Here is a 22,708-nt window from a genome sequence, read left to right as displayed (position 1 = left end):
ATAACCGATGTGCATTGATTCCGTATTGAAGAAGATGATCAAAATTGAGAAACAATAAATTCAATTTAAAAAAATACATGATGTATGCTATCATGGAGGTGTGGGTAGTTATGAAATTTAAAAACGGGTATACTGATGTACTGTTAATTGATATGAAGAAAGAATACATTTGAATTTGAATTATATGTTTATACTTGATTGAAGCATTAATGTTTTTGAATTTGAATGTTATTTAAATTGAGGAGTAATCTTAGGCATGATCTTGTTATTTATTACACAATATTTAATATGATTTCACATTAATAGACATGGGTTTTATCCATGAAACCGGATTATTCAACTTTTAACCCAAAAAAGTGTAAAAATGGAAGAGCTGGTTTACTAATTTAAAGTTGGACTATCCATAGCTGAAAGTATATTTACCAAAATGGGTATAGAGTAATATAATTTTTTTTTGGATGGGAGGGTATTCAGTGTAATTTACTTTTTTCTTTGATAGTAAAGTTTAGGAATATATTGATAAAAGTTTACAAAATAAATTCTAAAGTGATCTTAAAGTACTTCTGAAACACATTTTCCTAACCCAAGTTTTATAAATTTGATATTTTGATCCAATAACTTTGGGTTTCCCCAAGTCCAAGCCATGAAATTAACCTTTATTAGTAGGAAAGAAGGAAGGATATATGTATAATTTTACAAAAGAGGGCCACAAACATGTTTAAACCCTAAATAGCTGAAAAACCCTAATTCTCAATTCTCGCTTTCACTCCACTCTGCCCCTTCAAAATTACATTTTTTCTTAATTCTCTCTCTCCCAAACAATGCGACCACCAAGAGGCGTCGGCTTTAGAGGCGGAAGAGACGGGGGCAGTGGTTTCGAAGGCGGCCGAGGAAGAGGCGGTGGCGGTCGTGGCTTCGGCGGCGGCGGTCGTGGTTATCAAGATGAAAGCCCTCCTGCTGAAGTTGTTGGTCAATTGTCTCTCTCTCTCTCTCCCCCTCCCACCCCCCTCTCTCTCCCTCTCTTCCCCTCCCCCTCTCTCTCTATCCCTCCCCCTCTCTCTCTCTCTGTGTGTTTGTATCTGTAGATGCATTCTCATTTTTCTTATTTTAATTTGTTATCTCTATTGAATGTTTATGTATATAGATATGTGTAATTATATGCATTTGCTTATCGATTGATTGTGGTGAATGTAGAGGTCGCGTCTTTCGTTCACGCTTGCGAAGGCGATATTGTTACAAAGCTAACTAATGAGAAGATACCTTACTTTAATGCTCCCATTTATCTTCAGAACAAGACTCAGATTGGGGAAGTCGATGAAATTTTCGGTCCAATTAACGAATCAGTGAGTCATTAGTCCGTTCTTTGTATATTTTTTCTTGCCGCCACTATGTTTCATATTAATTTGTATGCTTTTGTAGTTTAATTTGGTTCTAATTATATAATATTTGTAGTTTTTCTCCATTAAAATGGTTGAAGGAATTATAGCGGCTTCTTACTCAGCTGGAGACAAGTTTTACATCGAACCATATAAGCTTCTTCCGTTGTCTAGATTTCTTCCACAACCAAAGTAAGTTTCGTATATGCTATGCGTTGGTCTTAAAGATGTGCTTTTTGTTCATGCTTTGAATAGTTGTAATACACTTGATATGATGTAATAAATTTAATGTATATAGTATGCTTCATGAAGATCAATCCGTGGCAATTTGTATTGAAGATGAAACATCACACTGTTTTTCTTTAAAATTGTTGGAGAAATCGTATAGGTTCCTTCTGGTATTAAGTTGCCTTTTAACCGTTTATAAAAGGTCAGTTTATAAAATATAAATGTAGTCTGTTTGGAACCATTACTTTCCAAGAGAAGTAGGTAGTAATCCTTTGATCTCTTTGTCAAAAGTGCAACAGTATATCTGTGTATTGATCAGATAACACTGCTTATTCTAATATTCTAATATTTGCTAGTTTCCCTAAAATTGTAAACTAAAACTTTATTTATGTCATTGTTGTAACATGACTGCAAAAGAATTCTATATTGGAAAAATAAATCCATGATATGCAGTGTTATGATAGGTTGTGCTTTTACATTGGTTTTTTAAATGACTGAGATTAAAGATCATTTTTCTGTAAGAGAAAGCACTGTGATATGTAATAGAGAAATATTTGTATTTTATTTGAGCTTCTCCATTCTTCAAGTTGTTCTGGACTTTTGTTTCTGCATAATTGTTTGGTTCAAGACTTTGATTGTGTTTGTTTTGATATCATCTAATTATTTCCTCATTTTGTTCCTGATACTATTTTCAGGGGACAAGCATCGGCTGGTGGTAGAGGTGGAGGTCGTGGAGGAGGAAAAGGCGGTGGACGTGGATTTAGTCGTGGTGGAGGTGGTGGTTTTCGGGGAAGGGGTGCCCCAAGAGGTGGGCGAGGCGGTGGATTCCGAGACGGTAGTCGTGGTGGCAGAGGTTTTAGGGGAAGAGGGAGGTTTTAGAGAATTTGTATTTCAATTATGCCTGTTTAAATTTTCATTTCTGGATATTTCGAATTCTATTTTGAATGCTAAATTAACCTTTTTGAATTCTATATTGAATGCTAAATTAAGCTGCTTTCCAATGTTAATTTCATTGACCAATATTACTGCACGAGTAGTTATGAACTTACTATGATGTTTGATTACTTGACCTTTGTGTTGCCTCTAGGTGCACATATCTAACTGTACATGTTTCATTTTGTTGATGATTAATCTATTATATTTATTATATTTATAGGTAACATTGTGAAGTAACATGTGTTGAAATTATCCTAGTAGCATATAGTCTACTCTATGAAGGAATTGGAATTCTCAAGTCATTGAACAAAGGCTTTACGGTGATTATTTGAGGGATTGCCAGAATTATGTACAGGGAACCATGCATCGTCTAAACTAAATATATGTATAAAGTACTAGGATAGACCCCTCTATAAGCATGATGTCAGTTCTGTCTACCTTATTAAGTTTGAGAAAATATAAACTACCATCGGGACATCTCCTATAGCAGTAACAAACCCCCTTAAAGCAGTTAACTGTGAAACTTGATCAAGTCCAGGTTTTAGAGTACCCATCTCTTATAGCAGCAATCAAACCCCCCCCCAAGAGCAATTACCTGGGCAACTTGTTGAACTCCAGGATTAAAGCACCCATACTAAGATCGTTGCTGCGGGTCTTAGATGTCTTTTTGACATCGTTAAACCCTGCTATCATGTGTAATATTTTAGCTATCTTCGCCATATCATCGTTTCCCGTTAATTGTCAAGTGTTCTCTGTTTATTACATAAAAAACAGAGGCAAAGAAAGACAGATAATTGTGTAATATTTGAATCTAATTAAAACAGCTTACAATAAATCTTTTGTTTGCAAGAATATTTGGTAAGATAATTACACCTTAAAGATCTAGGCACACGTGAAGAACTCGGTTATACCAGAAGTGGTGGTTGCAGCTAGGTTTCTGACTAGTCTGAAAGAGAGAACATCTCGTGAATAACTGGCTTGTTTATATAAGCCATTAGCCAGTAGTTTCCGGTGCACCTTAGTTATAATCTTGTGTGCCTTCAGGCTTACTTATGTAACATACTTGAAATGTTACATGTTGGGTGATGAAGTGCCGGAATGTAAACTTGGGGTTTGATGCCATCCGCATTTTCCCTTCACTTACTAGGCAACCTATAACAGAATAAGGTTTTAAATAGTTCGAGTAAGGTGTGGGATTTTGGATTTGCCTTTGGGTTTGTTGGACCCTTCAGACGTTGAAATCTGGCTTTCCCAATCATATGTTAGATATGTTCTCATGTGTCAGATCATGTATTGTTGGGGTAAAAAACTATGGTGAGTTTTAGGAACACAGATTTGCTTATACTTCGTGCTGAATAACAGTATAGCACCCCCCAAACATTCATATACAAGCCAATGTTAAAGCAGTCCCAGCAGTGGAAGAAGGGAGATTGTTGGATAATTTCAGCTTGTTTTGGGGGGGGGGGAGAAGTTTGTTACTTATGAAGTGTCAGACTAGCTAATCAAAGTGACCAACAAATTTATAAACCAAGATGTATTGTGTAGACGTTTAGCGGAACAAGAACAAAAACATAACAATATGTACAACTACTAGAGCCTCAAATCTAAGCCGACTGCAGTTCACTTCTTTCAATATGTACAACGTTTATAGTGCTCTTTCTTTTAAATTTTAATTAGTTAAGCACAATGACACTGAGTTTATGAGGAAAAAACATGTTTTGTATATTGATTCTGATAAGCTTTTGACTCTGACCAGTAACATAACAAACATTTGGGTATTGACTTCATGGGCAAGAATAGTTATAAGATTATACAAAGATAATTTAGAATAAGTTAAATTTAATTATTTACTTGCATATTAAAAAAAAGTAAAAAAATATTGTTCTTGGTGTACAATTTTATTTTTAATGTGTATAACATCTTAATATTATTTATTATGTATTTTAACAAGTCCATTTCAAACGAAGGTGAACTAGTTACGCGTTACTTAGTTTATGAAACTTGTAACCATGAGATATACTGATTAAATTTTGCAGCTACAGAACTGACTTCAACAAATGACACTTACATTCTTAAAATATAAAGGGGTAAAATGGCTATTTGGTCACTGTAGTCACTAATAACTTGCAAGTGGGTCACCAAGTTAAAAAAAGCTCTCAATCGCATCATGAAATTATAATTAACTTGCAATCACATCACCGAAGTTCAGAATACTTGCACCGCCGTTAAAAATGTGTTGACCTTTAACGGAGACCGTTAAATTATGGTACATCATCTTTAAATTTTCAAATTCATCACTGAACTATGTGTTAAATTAGGTCACTTATTGGGAAAGAAATGGAATATTGAAAATATAACAAATCAAATAATTTTTTTAAAAAAAGTGATATGACTTTTTAAATTGTAATCATTCAAAAAAATAATTTACAAAATTATTGGTATCAATTATTACTATCAGAAAAATTGAATTGAGAAATAAAATAATTTATATGTTTTTCACTTTATGAATTTATTAGCATACTATCTTCTTTTGGGAGTTCTTTTATCGTACCGATTAATTTTGTACAATATTTAATCAATTCTAAATTTAATTATATTTTAATCACACAGAAAACATTAACACTATTTATGGAGGAAATGAAATTATCGGAAAAAATGTGATATCTAAATATTTGTTCACTTGTATCGATTATAAGAATATGGATTGAAATGGTACGTTCAAATTTAAATTTAATTAAAGTGTAACATTCAATAAAAATTAAAAAAATAAAGTATAAATTAAATGGTTATGCAAATTTAAATTCAATTAAAGTGTACTGCCCTGTTCGGAGAAAAATTAATTAAACTGAAAATTATGAAATTTTTCTAAGTATATGAAATAAATGAGTATGTTCAATTTTAAATTTAATATATTTTAAAATCAAATTTAGTTGATAACCTAGTTGAAAATTGAGATAAAGTTAATGACCTAATTGAAAGTTGAGATGAACTTGAGAGTATGCCACGCCATTTTTCCGTTAGGGATTTTAACGGTACTGACGGCAGTGATGAATTTGTAAGTTTTAAAATACATCATGATTTGACTGAAAACTTTTTTAACTTGGTGACTCGGTTGCAAATTACTACTGACTATAGTGATAAAATAGTCATTTTACCCTTTTTCTAACCCAAGTTTTATAGATTTGATACTTTGATCCAATAACTCTGGCTTCCTCGAGCCCAAGCCATGAAATTAACCTTTAGTAGGCAGGAAGGATATTTGTGTAAATTTACAAAAGACGGCCACAAACATGCTTAAACCCTAAATAGCTGAAAAACCCTAATTCTCACTTTCACTCCGCTCCGCCCCTTCAAAATTACATTTTTTTCTTAATTCTCTCTCTCCCAAACAATGCGACCACCGAGAGGCGGCGGCTTTAGAGGCGGAAGAGACGGCGGCCGTGGCTTCGGAGGCGGCCGGGGAAGAGGCGGTGGCGGTCGTGGCTTCGGCGGCGGTGGTCGTGGTTATCAAGATGAAGGCCCTCCTGCTGAAGTTGTTGGTCAGTTGTTTCTCTCTCTCTCCCTATCTCTCCCCCCTCTCTTTCTCTCCCTCTCTTCCCCTCCCCCTCTCTCTCCATCCCTCCCTCTCTCTGTGTTTGTATCTGTAGATGCATTCTCATTTTTCTTATTTTAATTTGTTATCTCTATTGAATGTTTATGTATATAGATATGTGTAATTATATGCATTTGCTGATGGATTGATTGTGGTGAATGTAGAGGTTGCGTCCTTCGTTCACGCTTGCGAAGGCGATGCTGTTACAAAGCTAACTAATGAGAAGATACCTTACTTTAATGCTCCCATTTATCTTCAGAACAAGACTCAGATTGGGAAAGTCGATGAAATTTTCGGTCCAATTAACGAATCAGTGAGTCATTAGTCCGTTCTTTGTATATTTTTTCTTGCTGCCACTATGTTTCATATTAATTTGTATGCTTTTGTAGTTTAATTTGGTTCTAATTATATAATATTTGTAGTTTTTCTCCATTAAAATGGCGGAAGGAATTATAGCGGCTTCTTACTCAGCTGGAGACAAGTTTTACATCGATCCATATAAGCTTCTTCCGTTGTCTAGATTTCTTCCACAGCCTAAGTAAGTTTCGTATATGCTATGCGTTGGTCTTAAAGATGTGCTTTTTGTTCATGCTTTGAATAGTTGTCATACACTTGATATGATGTAATAAATTTAATGTATATAGTATGCCTCATGAAGATCAATCCGTGGCAATTTGTATTGAAGATGAACACATCACACTGTTTTTCCTTAAAATTGTTGGAGAAATCGTATAGTTTCCTTCTGGTATTAAGTTGCCTTTTAACCGTTTATAAAAGGTCAGTTTACAAAATATAAATGCAGTCCGTTTGGAACCATTACTTTCCAAGAGAAGTAGGTAGTAATCCTTTGATCTCTTTGTCAAAAGTGCAACATTATATCTGTGTATTGATCAGATAACACTGCTTATTCTAATATTCTAATATTTGCTAGTTTCCCTAAAATTGTAAACTAAAAAACTTTATTTATGTCATTGTTGTAACATGACAGCAAAAGAATTCTATAGTGGAAAAATAAATCCATGATATGCAGTGTTATGATAGGTTGTGCTTTTACATTGTTTTTTAAATGATTGAGATTAAAGATCATTTTTCTGTAAGAGAAAGCACTGTGATATGTAATAGAGAAATATTTGTATTTTATTTGAGCTTCTCCATTCTTCAAGTTGTTCTGGACTTTTGGTTCTGCATAATTGTTTGGTTCAAGACTTTTATTGTGTTTGTTTTGGTATCATCTAATTATTTCCTCATTTTGTTCGTGAAACTATTTTCAGGGGACAAGCATCAGCTGGTGGTAGAGGTGGAGGTCGTGGAGGAGGAAGAGGTGGTGGACGTGGATTTAGTCGTGGTGGAGGTGGTGGTTTTCGGGGAAGGGGTGCCCCAAGAGGTGGGCGAGGAGGTGGCTTCCGAGGCGGTAGTCGTGGTGGCGGAGGTTTTAGGGGAAGAGGGAGGTTTTAGAGAATTTGTATTTCAATTATGCCTGTTTAAATATTCGTTTCTGGATATTTCGAATTCTATTTTGAATGCTAAATTAACCTTTTCGAATTCTATATTGAATGCTAAATTAAGCTGCTTTCCAATGTTAATTTCATTGACCAATACGTCTTACTTTATAAGAGTGTTTGGTTCTGTGTTGGTATAATTTAATAAATGCATTAATTTGTTTTTATCTGTAATTGTTTTTTAATTGACCACATGCGTTCTGTATTTTTAGTATAAAAAGGGTATATTGGTACTTGCACCATTTAACATGTATTGCTGATTTAGCTTCTAAATGGAAAGATTCGTCATCTGGTCAGCATGTTGAATATGATCAGCGGCCTGACATTTTCAGGTTTGTCGAATTTTGAATGTCAACCATAATTCTGTTGATATATTGTATTAATGATCTCTTTTGGCAGCGGAACAATAAGATATGCGAGTGTGCATGCTCATTTAGGCTGAACTGGGAGTAGAAGAGATGATCTTGAGTCGCTGGCTTATACATTAAATTTTCTCATTAAGGGAGGTTACCATGGCAAGGTTACCAGGTAAGTGGATCATCTAGATTCATTACCACATTGTTGTTTAATTTCATTTCATCTTGTGCTGTTATTGATACTTTCTTCTTACTTTATATTTGTAGGGGGACAATAAGAGCTTTCTTGTATGTAAAAAGAAGATGTTTACCACACCTGATGCAATGTGTTGCTTTTGTCCTGCCCTATTCAAGCAGTTCTTTGAAGCTGTTACCAATATGAAATTTGATGAGGAGCCAAACTATTGCAAGCTAATATCTTTGTTTGAAAGTCTCATTGAACCATGCACATCATTGAGACCTGTTAGAATTGATGGGGCCCTGAAGGTTATATGCTGATATATTTATTCTCCTTTTTATTATTCATGCTGTCATGTTTTGCCTAGTAAATTTTCTACTTTGTGTTGTATGATCAGGTTGGGCAAAAACGAGGGCGTTTGCTTATTAATTTGGAAGAAGATGAACAACCCAAAAAGAAAGTGAGGGTAGGTAGTCCTGCAACCCAGTGGATTTCAGTTTACAATGCACGTCGTCCAATGAAGCAGAGGTCAGTACTTTCTCTAACTTTAAGATGCTAAGGTGTCTGTTTTGACTCAAAATGTTCTCCCTAACTATATGCTGTTGATGCTATTTTATCCTAGTCCTCAAAATGGAGATCTAGTGAAAAAATTCTATTTTTCTATTCTAGGACATGTGAAACTAGTTTGATCAATCGTGCATGTCTGAAGAAATTTGGAGTTCCTTCTTTTTTTTAGGGGGGGGATAGGGAGGGTTCTAGAGTGATTAGTGAATCTTTAATCCTTGTGAACTACTGATTTCTGGTGTGATTTCTTAGAACATCAAGTTCATTTTTAGATTTTGAATTGAAGGTGGAAGGTTTAAACATCTTGTAAAGATCGTCAATATCAAGACACCTTTCCTTTGTCCCATCTATTAATATATGACTTCATTTAATGCTTGAAATGTATGGAATATGGTTATTGAGTTCATTATTTCATAAAGGAAAAGTTCAGATTAATTATGGATTTGAGAATGTGGTACTGTAAAATATCCCAAGTAAGTGAGAGCGATATGATATGATATTCTAGTGGTGACAACACTAAGTTCTATAGCAATTAACAATTTCAACATTTTCCCAGAGCATTAACACTTTAAAAAATGTTTCGGAATATTTTCAAAAGAACATTTGCATATTGACACAGAGACAATATTGTCACAAGATTTCTCTAGTTGTTATAACTCGGGAAATCTCGTGACAGTATTATTCACAGTAGATAATTACAATATAAGTAAAGTAATAACTAGAGAAAACTCATGACTATATCATTCATAATAGATAAGTATAATATAACTAGAGAATAAATAAATCGGCTGAATCACAATGATTAAACTCCTATATATAATAATCCAATTTCTAATTAAATTAAAACTCTATCATATGTTATTATTAATAATAATATAATATTCTAATAAATGTGCTTCCAAAGCCTATAAAATGGCTCCCAATACTTTCTTTGGGATTTTTGACCCGTTATGATTTTACTGTACTAATGAAGACATTTTTTTTTGGATGTGTAGATACCATTACAATGTCGCAGACACAAGATTGCATCAACATATCGAGAAAGGAAACGAAGATGGTTTGTATATCAGCTGTGTGGCTTCAGCTGCAAATCTTTGGGCTTTGATCATGGATGCTGGGACAGGTTTCTGTTCCCAGGTTTATGAGCTTTCAGCAGTCTTTCTTCATAAGGTCGTTTCTAAATTTACGACTGCTTCATTGTGATAAACTTATTTATATCTAGGTCAAGCTTTACCTAATCTTATTGTACTCGTGTTTTCAGGAATGGATTATGGAACAATGGGAGAAGAATTATTACATCAGTTCAATAGCCGGTGTGAGCAGTGGAAGTTCTTTGGTTGTGATGTCTAAAGGTTGGTTTAACAGTTGATCAATCTACAATAACTGTAGATTTTTTTATACATGTTTGTGTGTGTGCATCTTTTATTCCTGTCATAATGGTATAGCCATATTTTCATGGTAAACAGTATAATTTTTTTTGTATCCGTTTGATAGTCCCGCAAACTGTAAAAAGCTACATATGTTATTGAGTAAAGACTATTAGTTGGAGATGTAATTAACCTCTAAACTGGAGTGCAATATATTAGGAACTTCATTGATCGAACGAGACTAGAGAGCCAAAATTCTTGATTGAGCTGTGGCTTGAATTCTTGTTAGTTGTGGGAATATAACGAGTACTGCAGTAAAAGCACCTAACTTCTGGGAACAGATTCCCAGCTGGGCTCTGTACTTGTCTGCTTTGGACAAATTGTCTGTGCCAATGCAAGTAATGTACCGAGATCCCGCTACTCTCGAATGAGGACAGTGAAAATGCTATATCATCGCTGCATGTTGTAATATCGAAGTAGAGGTTGAGAGATTATAAAAACAGAAAAGAGTTTGGCTATACCAGGAGAAGTGATAAAGATTTTAAAGCATGGAAACGTATTCTTTGAAAAAATTGCACTACTAAAATGCATTATACTTGCGAGAATCTGTTCTGAGAGGTATGCATGGCTCAAACAAACAAACAAAGAATGTTAAAAATAACAATTTTTTTGGTGCAAATGGCTGAATATACGCATTCTGGAAGTGGATGGCTGAAAATACCGTTTTGAATACGTATTTTTCGTCTAGGTATCGTGTTTTGTACTAGATATGTATTTGTAAAATGGGTATCCAGATTATTTTTTTTATTTTTTTTTAAGATACGTATTTGGCAAATACGTATCTCAATGATAATACCCAAACTAAAAATGCGTATTTTTAGTAATTTCTTAGATACCCAATTTTCAAATGCGTATTACACTTGCCCAATTACAAAATGCGTATCCAAAACGGTATTTTCAGCCATATGTTTTGAAAATGGGTATTTTCACCCTTTGCACCCAAAAATGAGTATTTTTAAACATCATCCACAAACAAACAGTTGCAACTGTCTTATTCAAAATATATTCCAAACATCAACCAAAACTAATGCAATCATGAAAATGAATACCAGGGCTGCACTCACAAAAATTATAATGTACTAGTTATCTTGCCCGTGCTACCCACTAACAAAAATTATAATGTACTAGTTATCTTGCCCGTGCTATCCATACGGAGTCTAGTTATATACTATTTATTTTTAAATTTTAAAAATATATATTTATGAAGTTGTGATAATCTGTACCAACATTTTTATACCGATATCATCATGTGTAAACACTAACGACGAATCATTCGATAACGTCTCTTCCCTTTTTCTGTTTTTGATAAAGAAATGGTATAATATTGTAGTAAAATAGTACGAAGAGTTTTATTTTTTGTATATAATTTAAGCAAGTTTATAATTTAAATATTAACCACATAACGGAAAGTATAATAATCAAATTACAGGATAAACTACCTGCCATTAAAAATTATTAGTCCATTAATTGAAAAATTTACAAAAACATAAAGAACATCAAAAAATTTCAACTTCACCGTATCAAAGCAAAAAGTTTCTGTTTTCAAAACAGTAAACAACAATGGAAATAAAAATCAAACTTAATTATTGAAGTTCTGAAATGGAAAAATGAGATAATGTTTATTCAATAATCCTCGAAGGGAAGCGATTATATGAATCTTGAGTCCGCTACAAAAATATTTTATTTTTCCTGCATAATAGAATATAAAATGATGTTACTGCAATATGAAAAAATAACAAACTGTACGTGTGTTATGCACGATAAACTACTGGATATACTCACACATATATATACCTTTGGGTGTTTTTTACATTTAGATGTATACTACAAATTACATTTAGATGTATACTACAGATTATAAAATGACTTCACAAAGTGAAAAGAGAAAGAGATGGTAAGGTATAAAGAATGTAGCGGAGCAAGATTTGCAAAATTTAGTTATACTGTGCGCCGACTTCAATAATGACATGGAAGAAGCAAAGGTTTTCTACTCAGAGATGTATGCTACAATGGAAAACATGCAATCTGAATTGTTTGCTCGTTCCGTTGGTCTTAAGGAAAAATTCAAGTAATATTTAAATGTGTATCTAATTTTATGATTTATATTGCTTTATATTGCAAATTGAATGGCATTGGTTTCAATGTTTCACAGCGAAATAGAAAATACTCTGAAGAATGGATCAAGAAAAAAAAGTGGAGAGTCATCACAAAGTAGTAGTGAAATTCCACATTCTTATACAGGAAATTCACTCAGATTCATATGTGATACGTCCACATCTCTACATGGTCATGAGAAAAACTTCAAACAGAACACGGAAAAAATGATAAGTGCATTTCAAAAGTTTGGAGATGTGTGGAAAAAACATCTTAATAATTTGAATACTCGTGCTGATATATTGATTGAAAAAAGTGGAAAGTTTCGCATATTATTAGATGATTATACTCGAAATATATAAATTATGTTCTATTCGATAAAATGTTGTGATGATGTATTGTAATTGTTCAGGTTGGAGGACAGTAATAAACGCTTTTATGCAATAAATCTAAATAGGAATGATTGTTTATGTTGGATTACTATCATGTTATGTTAACTGTATGTGGTTAAAAAATATATATACATTGAACAACAATTTATGCAGTTTATTCTATTTACAAACATGTTTTTCTTATATGATCTACATATATCACATTCATATAAATTGAAAGATTTTTATACTTGCACAACCTGACCGTCATTTGCCATAAATCAAATTTGTAAGTCCTGAAATTGTGCCATAAATCAGTCTGAGAAGATGACCTTTTGCGTCTCTTACAACAACACCAATACAGTTTCTATTATCGCCTTCAAAAACATTCTGGATAAACTCACTATGCACATTGATCTTCACCCAACCATTAGGAGGAAATTTCCATACACGCTCAACATGTGCCATTCTCTTAACTGTATAACACAACAGTTATATGTTTATGGGTATAACTTTATTATATGAGATATTATAAAATGATTCATGATAATATATAAAGAAAAGAATTCAAGAGATGTGTCTGCTCCAAATAGTTGTAGAATTTTAAATAATTAAAAAAATAAATAGGAGAGTTGAGAAGATGTGTTTATTCCAAATAGTTGTGGAATTTTAAATAACTAAAACTATTAGAATAGTTTAGACTGCAATATTGTTTAAAAATGTGTCCAAAAGAGAATTAATATGTGGAAAAAATTACATAAATAATTTTTAATTTTTCGCACATGATTTAAGCAATTGATACGTATAGTATTACATTAGACACACAATTTTAAAATGTATGGTTCATAGGCTATGTTATCGAAGATAAATTATATATTGTAGAAAATTATATTATGTAAAATTAAATTACATATGATGAAAACTAAGGTAAGATTTAAATACATATACAACTATATTGAAACTTTTATATGAAAAGTTTAATAAAATAATATATATTATTATTAATAATAGTTTGTGGATTGGTTGTGTTTATTAGAACTGATATAATATCTATTATAATAGTTTATGAATTAGTTATTGTGATTTAATTTCTTTATTATAAATTAAATAAGTTTGTTTAGTACCAATTTATTAATTATTTAGAACAGACTTCATTTATCCAAATTTCAAACCAGCATTGGTATATGTGTTTGGAAATTTTGATCACGATATATTTAAATTTAATCCAACTATATATAAATCTCAAAATAATGAATTCCACCCAAATAATGGTAAGCTTTAAACCAAAATTACATTATAATTGATATGTGCCTCATAGTTCATATCTGACATTATGAAACATATTACACCCACCCTCTAGTGTTGTTAGATTAGCCAGTGCACCAACAGTTTCAGTTGCAACCACGCCTTGCACTCCTAAGGATCTTTCTTATCCACAGCCCACTGCTTCAATTTTTCAATTTAGGCAAGTTCATTAGAAGTAGTTAGTAAACCTCTTCATGAGTCAAACACATTCACCTGCAAGACACCAAGTTTTAGATACACGAAAAACAAACAAACAGACAAGTAATTGACAAAATTATTGAAAAAAATTACAACAACCATTATGTCAAATTTGACTAATCTAAAGGACACCAGAATGATGTCACCAAGCATTGCACATTATATTTGATCAACAATCACATATATTAGTTATAAAAACTGTCATGATGAATAATGTGTGTAACACAGTAAGAGTCGAAACAATAGTACTGGTGAATCACAACTTGCATTTGAGGATGATGCAAGTAATATAATTTTAAAAATGTAGACATTGATAGATTTGTCACACATTGACACATTTGTTAAAGATGTATTACCTCTAAACTTCAACTATAAGCTAAGAATGCACAGCGTAGACGTCAAGAATATTGTAATCAAAATAAGGTTATAGAAATATGTCATATAGATTGATAGACATAAATTCGAGATACATAAGTTCAATTGAAGATAACACAAATCCATTGCGTAAATTTAATAATTCATAGCATAATGTAAAATCTTGAAAAGTATCAGTTGAAGAGTGCATTTGTGACATTTTGAGTTCCAAATATGCGCCATCTTCAAACCCTCTGACCATAATTCACCTTTTTCCTGATAGTTTCCTTGTGCTGCTCTAATGTAAAGTGAATTCCACAAGTCTACCTCAAGCGGAGGTCCATCAAGCAGGTCTAATGGTTTATTACTTTGTGCATTTGGACATATTTTGTTTGCTGGTAGCAGGAGATCATTTCCAGCAATGTTACCATACATGTTTGAGAGCAGAGTAATAATCTCTTTCACTCTTCCTCTCATATCAGTATTGGTGACTATCATATACATTTCAGTAGCGGTACTGTAATATTCCGTAATTTTTAGAATTCGATTAATAATAGAATAATAGAAAAAAGTATTAAAATTTGATTAAGATTATGATTTAAAATTGAATTAGAATAATGGGCCTAAAATTTGGATCAGATTCTAATATGGATAACTTGTAGGTTAAGATATAGGGTTTTGTCTCGTTATAAATACACTTTATTCGTCTTCCTCGCCTTAATTAATAAAATTCGTAGTGTTTTATTCACATAAATCAGCAATCTTGTAAAATTCGTAATAAATTCATGGTGAGTCGGAATTCAGTGATTCTGAACTTTTCGGAGAGGTCTTTTCGTTATCTTCAACTTTTGTATTTCGTGTTTTCCAAGATAACATCGTTTAGTGGATCAAAAAGGCTATATTCAGATCTGGTCAGATTTTGAGGTAAGTTTTCGATCGATCTTACTAGTGTTTTCAAAATTGTATGTTATGCGTTTATATTTGATTATCAAAATATGGGATAAGCGATGATATTTTTGAATGTATTATGTGTTACAAGTATACGTATTGTTGTATATACACTACTAGAAAAACGTCAATAGACATCAGCTAAAAATCGATGTCTATGAATGCAAAAATCCGATGTCTTCGTGGGTGATGTTAAAGACCCCTTATTTAACATCGGTTTTAAACTGATGTTAAATAGAGCATATAACATCAGTTCCTTGTTTAAAACCGATTTCGGTATTTTGATATTAAATTTTTCATGCATATCTAATCTTCATATATCATCATAATATGATATATTTACCAATTTAAACACATGTGAGATAAGCAAAATATTTTCATCTACCCATCAAACTGATGTTACTAATACCAGTAACATCGGTTTTCAAGATAAACTGATGTACACATAACTTTTAACATCAGTTCTTTATTTCAAACTGATATCTATTGGTGACAAACCGATGCCTATAAAGCTTAATAACATCGGTTTTTTATTTTAAGGTTTTTTTGTTTTAGTATTTAACATCGGTTTTAATCAGTATTACTGATGTCAGTGTTCATCTAAAACTGATGAATTAAGCTTTGGAATACATCACTTTTCACTGTAATGATGTCTGTGCCTATTTTATTAATGAACATTTTAAAAATATAGATGCCAAAAATTTGTCAAACCAATGAACTACCAAAACCAATTCCTGCATAATACCACTAATCTATAAATCTAACAACCAATATTCAAATATACGGTACAACAGATTCATCTAATCCAAATATCAAGTACTACACATATCCATCCATCTGTTCTACTACTGTATATATAAAGAATTTGACTTGGTACCGCCAATAACATGTAAAACATCATTTGAGGAATGCGCTTGTTCTTCTCCATCTTCCCACAGAAACAAAGAAAAACACCAAAAATAAAGCATGACATTCACCTGCCACTTTACTATCTCAAGAATAGTTGCTAGTTGACGCCTGTGATTGTTTACCGACGCAAGTAGTCTATGGTCAGGATGACAGGTTTCTTGAGCAAGACTTTGCTCGAGCAACAAAACTCAAAACATCTTATAACAAAAATCAACCATTTTAAGTCATAGCATAAGCAAGAACTTACACATCTTCTCTTATAATGTATAAGATGACACCCATACTCGATATACAAATCAAATAAATCAAAAAAAAGTTTTAAAATTACTATTTTAAGGACTTCTCTTCTATTGTATGCCCTGTCAGAGATCATAATAAGTTAATAATGTTTGTAGTATAGTACTTCCAATTATAATATTTCGGCCTAACTCCAGTCCATTGTTATTGCATAAGGACACATACAGACTAGCGTCTAAAAACAATCACAACATATACCTGGGCACCTTTGTGAAAGTCTTTCTTTTCGACTTCAGGTAACACGTGTTCAGAATACCTGCCACTCCCATGTGGACCAGGATCCCTGGATTTGGAAAATACATGAAGATGCATACATTATGATGGCAGTACAAAATGTGTAGGTTCAAACAAAGTTAACGATACCAAGAAACTGTAGCCTTACGGGGCCATGGCCATAAGACAACACCAGTATACCACATTCTGACCAGCTATGGGACATTTACTTACATCACTAGTTTACCGTGTTTTAGTTATTATCAGCTTTATTGCCATCTTTTCAACTCCACAAGCCCATAATCAGTGACCAAGATGCTCTCAAAAACTGTAGATGTCAGCCCCACCAAATTATCGGGTAATGGAAAACTAATATGACACATAATTCAAGCCGATAGCCAATTACTAAATGTTAAAATCAAGCTGAGATAGTTCCAGATTAGTGACATAGAGTAGTACACTAGTACTAAAACACGCTACTGCCTCTGACTCGGTGCATGAGCATATTACCATTTAAAGTAATCGAAGATGTATGAACTGGTACTTATCAACTCTCTGAATCAAGGTACACCAGTTTTGAACACTTCCAAGTTGCAGCACATACCACCTCCACAAATTTTATCAGCAAAGCCTTCTGCACCATGCATAGTCTTTTAAAATATAAACCTTATTATTTGTTTTATGCAACTGTTTAAGCAAATATCTCTATACTAGATCATTGAAATATTGTTCTCTTACTATGTTTAAAGAAAATTCTTGATGGGTTGTTAATGAAACTTTTAAGTGGAGTGTTTTTTTATTAATAAACACATTTACTTACCTTGCCTATAAATCAAGAATTCATATTTCTTTATATTAAGAACAAAATATTTACCAGCCTCTAGTATTCCCTCTTCATATTGTTACTGCAACACCTTTTATCTGTTATTTTGATGTAAACAATACCATGTTTGAGTTCCTTTTTAGCTAATAATACCAGGTCAATTCAGTTATATTTACTAGCACTAATGAGAGCCCACAAAGGGTACATTTGACATTTTCTCATTCCTCTGTGATATCTTAACTAGCACCACATTTTATTGATTACCTCAAAATAGATGCCACTTTTTCTTTAAAGGTTCCTCAAGATCCAGTCATTTTTGTACATCAACCCAACATAAATTCATATTAATCTATAGAAGAGATTAGCAATGATCTTTAAGAAACGCCTCATGGTTTACAAAGAATGACACAACTAGCATAGAAGAGATTAGCAATGATCTTAAAGAAAAGAAAATTCACTTGGTGTTGAATTGTCCTAATTTAGTCCAGATTCCAGAAGAATACTTAATAACTTCAATTCAGTATATATCATGACTTCAAAAAATAAAAACACAGACCGAGGCGATTATACATATGTAAATAAGTGAGCTACATTCGCAACTAGCAGAAAATATAAGAAATAACGTGTGAACCTCATATACGATTTCCAACGGGATCAGAGTCCCCGAGACACTGACCACCACAGATGTATAACATACATCACTACATACCAAACTTGTACAAGCAATACATCTATGGAAGATATATATACCAAGCAACAACTAAATGTAATAAATATAACTGATACTAAGTTAAAATTAAATATTCCAGCAAAATACCTCATCATTGACAGAGAAAGATAGAACAAGCAAAGAAGCGGATTAGAAAGGAACTTTATTATAAGAAAATTCGATAGGTGTAGAAATTGTTCTGAATTCTGATAAATTAAGAAGAATACTTTATAACATCAATTCAAATGATAAAAAAAACAGAGCGAGGAGATAACACATCATAATACATGTAAATAACTGAGCTAGATTCACAAATAACAGAAATAGAAGAAATAATGTGCATAAAGAAGGAATTATAATTAAACAATGTGCGTAGCAAGAAATACAATTTATACGAATCAACAGCTATAGTCAGTAGATATAGTTGATACCTCCAGGAGACCCAAGAGGAGAAACCGCTAACTACGCAGATTTCCATAGTTTTCCATAAACTCAAGAGGAGAAACCTCGAAATAAAACAAAGAGATAATCACGAAATCCATCAATGTTCTAAATAAATCCTAATACTCACATAAACAAAGCCTCAACTAATTAACATATCCTCAGCTAATTAAAAGATTAGGATTTTAAATTAAAAACCCCAATTTGAAACTTGGTGTTTAAAGCTTACCCAGTTAAAGTTAGCCTCATTCTTGAGGTTCTCACCTTTTTAAACCTCCGACTCCAAAATTTTCAACCGCTGGACTCGAAACCCCCAAATTGAAATCGAATCTTTAACCTCGAAGCTTGCAGAGAGAAAATTTGGGGGATAAATTTTTGTCAAAATCGAATATTATAGATCTTCATCAGCAATGAGTACACTATTATTGTTCTTCAATCGAGTTCTTCTTCAATCGAGTTCTTGTTTGGTCTGAAGAGAGAGAGAGTAGAGAGTAAAGTTATGTCTTTGATTTTATGATTGGTGTTTTGTTGTATTCTATTTTTAATTTATGTTTTTAAGTGTTAAGTTGAAAAGAGGGGGAAATGAAAAAAAAACTAAGGAAAAAAACGGGGGAGTTGAAAGAGGGAATCGAAATTTTGTCTAAGGGGGGAAAATGGGGAAGGCGCGTTTCAGTAAATTTTATATTATACTTACAACATCGGTTGGGTTAAAGCACCGATATGTATATTAACAAAAGACATCGGTTAGCTAAAATCGATGTAGAAAATACCTTTTACATCGGCTCCAGAAGCAACCGATGTCTAAGATGCGATGTCTATTCTACTTTTTCTAGTAGTGATATGTGGTGTGTAGACGATAATTTTAGATCTCTGATTTGTGCCATGGTTTGTGAAAATATCGAATAAGAATTTAGGACCGCAGTCACCGGATTGTAGTGACAGTTTTATGAAAATTTAAGACTGTTATCACCGGGTTGTAGTGGTCGTGGCATGGGTTATGAATTTTGAATTATTGTTGTCTATGTGCTATGTGTATCGAATAAGAATAAGAATGTGTATCGAAAGTGTTTGTTTCGTATATTGTACATCGTATCGTATAGATTATCGTATTTTGTTATATGTGTTCATGTTACTTGGCCTACTAGTTGGATCGATTGGTTTCTTGCTGGGCTGTATAGCTCATTCTTATAATTTCAGGTTTCGTCTAAGTTTCAAGTTGGATAACATTGGAGTTCGAGGACTTAGGATTGGACTAGAATGACCTTTGGACTTCCGGTTTTAGCTGCGCGTTTATAATAGACACCTCTGTAATAGAATTTCGGTTTAATAATTTGTTTTGTATTAGTTTTGGTTTAGAATTAATAGTCCGAAAGTGCGGGCTGTGACATGTACTATCTAATTCAGTTGTTCTATATAATGCCTTAAAGAAAATATAAGCAAATCTGGATGGGAAATATGTAGAAGATAGATTTGATAAAACTTCAATATGCATTTGAACATTATGCCTCTGCAACAGTCTGAGAGATGAGTTAAAAAAGCTTTCCAGATGAATATTGTGTCTAACACAATAAGAAACGAAGTCATAGAACTGGTCACGTGTAACTTCCATTTGATGCTGATGAAAGTCATATAGCTTATTCCAGTCAAGAGATTCAAGGACATACTTGAGATGTTTCTTTGATTGTTCACGCTCCCATACTAACAAAAGCTTCACAAACAAACTGAAGTTTTATGTCTGGAAAATAAGGTGAGAAAAAAGAAGAGTGATTAACTCTAGTGAAACAGTGAAAATAGTTTGATCAGCCATTTGAGAAACCTTTGGTAAAAGATGTAGTTAACTTGTTACTCTTTTGCGATTTAAAGAAAAGGAATACATAAAGACTTAATGAACACGTGCAGTTGTTTTGGACAAAAGGTTATGAACGTTTCATCTTTCTTTCGTGTGTAATATAGTTTTTTTGTCCGGAGAAAAAAATTATAAATATAATAATTTGTATGTACTTATTCCCAAAACCATATTTTACTTAAAAAGATCATGTAAATCATATAAGAAAATAAACTAAAGATAAAAGAAAGTAATTATATAAAAAAGTCATTAATGATGGATATATATATATATATAGTAAATTTTGTTTACCCTAAAAAATGCTCCTCTTCAAGATATGATTTATTTTTATCTTTGGCATCCTTATTTTTTGTTCTAAATAGATTTTTATTTTCTTTAACTTTAACAAAGTGATTTTTTTTAATAAACTGAAAAATAGATTAATAACAATTCAACAGTGCAACATATACTTAAATAACCAACACTGATTTTACTTATAATTCTATGTACACTATATTTTTTTAAAGTGGCGGAATAAAAGAAATTAGCATATGCATATTATTTATTTTTCTTTTAAAAAATATGTAATTATTATGTAACTTTTAAGTAAAATCAATATTTTCTCCAAAAAATATTAAAATTTAATTTTATTGGTCTTTTTAAAAATTTGAAATTTGGTATAATTTAACTTTATTATTTTGATCACATGTGGTATAATTCACGTAATTCCAATAAATCCAATATTATTAGTAATTTTGTTTACATGACATAGTAAATTTATTTACCCAAAAAGTGCTCCTCTTCAAGATATGATTTATTTATATCTTTTTTGGGTATGACATCCTTATTTTTTGTTCTAGATAGATTTTTATTTTGTTTAACTTTACCAACGTGATTTTTTTTAACAAACTGAAAAATAGATTAATAACAATTCAACAGTGCAACAGATACTTGAATATATTTATATATTTAAGAATATATTTATATTGATATGTTATATTAATCAGAATAGCATGACGGTTAAAAATAACTGAAATAATATATTTTTTTAAAATGTGAAATTCACATTATAAATTAGTTATAGTTCATTGATTAATTTCTTTAAAATTTTTAAAAATTATTGATTATTTTAAAATTTTGAGTTAATAACTATTAATTATAGTTTTAGTTTACTCCCATGAGTCATTATATCCATCGGAATTTTTACTCTAAATTATAAATTGTGATAAAAAGTATTATTACCTGTATTTAATCCAGTTTAGCGTCACAAAAATTTTATTTATCTTATATATTAATTGAAAAAATAATTAAATTCTTGTAATACAAAATTAACATTTAGAAATTATTATATTAAATGACATCATTATATAACATTTTTAGTTTAAACATATGTAATTTAAATAATAAGCATGTTGTTGTGTACAATTATTTTTGAAATTTTTTCTAGAAGAGGTTTAATTATCTATTTATGATGTTATATGAATATTCACCTCATATTGCTAAATATTCACCTTAATGGAGTTAGATGTTTTAACTTTTTCATTTGACTTCCGTTTGCAACCTGGATCATGTCATTCTGTACCAGCTCAATTAAAAAAATTTCGCTCGCATTGCTGGTATAAGAAACTTTTTGTGACTTGCTGACATGAGATCAGAGCTGGAGGTCAAGGATGGACAAAGGGATGCACGGGGATCATTGATCTGACTGAGTGTGCTGCTCCTGTTTTGCTGCTTTGCTGGACATGAAATATTCAAAAAAATTATATCATTGATCATTGATATTTTAGTTTATATCTAAAACATATTAAACAACAACTCTTAATAATGAACAAATGCACTAAAATGCTAATAACTAAAAAATTTAGTTTGAAAGGAAATCAAATATGGTATGAGAGAACTTTGTACATGTTCTTATATAATCTTTTGGATTAAGAAATATATTAATAACACAAATTACAACTATGTTAGCTAAAAATATATATCTAATTCAATACAATTCTGCAAAGAACAATGATATGTAATGAAATGAATAAAAAACCAAAATAAATCATAGTTACCAGTTTCA

General features: G+C 31.9%; 3 protein-coding genes across 3 annotated transcripts; all 3 read left to right on the top strand.

Moving 5' to 3' along the window:
• The first annotated feature begins 792 nt into the window (after positions 1-792).
• On the top strand, positions 793-2,483 carry LOC141687275 (H/ACA ribonucleoprotein complex subunit 1-like protein 2). The gene is made up of 4 exons (XM_074492485.1): positions 793-969; positions 1,195-1,343; positions 1,453-1,568; positions 2,300-2,483. Exons 1-4 carry the CDS (start codon positions 822-824, stop codon positions 2,481-2,483), a joined length of 597 nt encoding a protein of 198 aa, XP_074348586.1. The 5' UTR covers positions 793-821.
• A 3,372-nt stretch (positions 2,484-5,855) lies between these two features.
• LOC141686603 (H/ACA ribonucleoprotein complex subunit 1-like protein 2) lies at positions 5,856-7,715 on the top strand. Its single transcript, XM_074491632.1, has 4 exons — positions 5,856-6,079; positions 6,297-6,445; positions 6,555-6,670; positions 7,404-7,715. Exons 1-4 carry the CDS (start codon positions 5,932-5,934, stop codon positions 7,585-7,587), a joined length of 597 nt encoding a protein of 198 aa, XP_074347733.1. The 5' UTR covers positions 5,856-5,931; the 3' UTR covers positions 7,588-7,715.
• A 108-nt stretch (positions 7,716-7,823) lies between these two features.
• On the top strand, positions 7,824-10,284 carry LOC141686604 (casein kinase 1-like protein HD16). Its single transcript, XM_074491633.1, has 6 exons — positions 7,824-7,963; positions 8,031-8,159; positions 8,255-8,473; positions 8,563-8,693; positions 9,725-9,899; positions 9,991-10,284. Exons 3-6 carry the CDS (start codon positions 8,291-8,293, stop codon positions 10,096-10,098), a joined length of 597 nt encoding a protein of 198 aa, XP_074347734.1. The 5' UTR covers positions 7,824-7,963; positions 8,031-8,159; positions 8,255-8,290; the 3' UTR covers positions 10,099-10,284.
• The last annotated feature ends 12,424 nt before the right edge of the window (positions 10,285-22,708 follow it).

This window comes from Apium graveolens, chromosome 9 (assembly GCF_009905375.1).
Source record: "Apium graveolens cultivar Ventura chromosome 9, ASM990537v1, whole genome shotgun sequence".
NCBI lineage: Eukaryota > Viridiplantae > Streptophyta > Magnoliopsida > Apiales > Apiaceae > Apium > Apium graveolens.
Note: the sequence above shows the minus strand (reverse complement) of the source record. Positions and strands in the feature narration are given on the sequence as shown.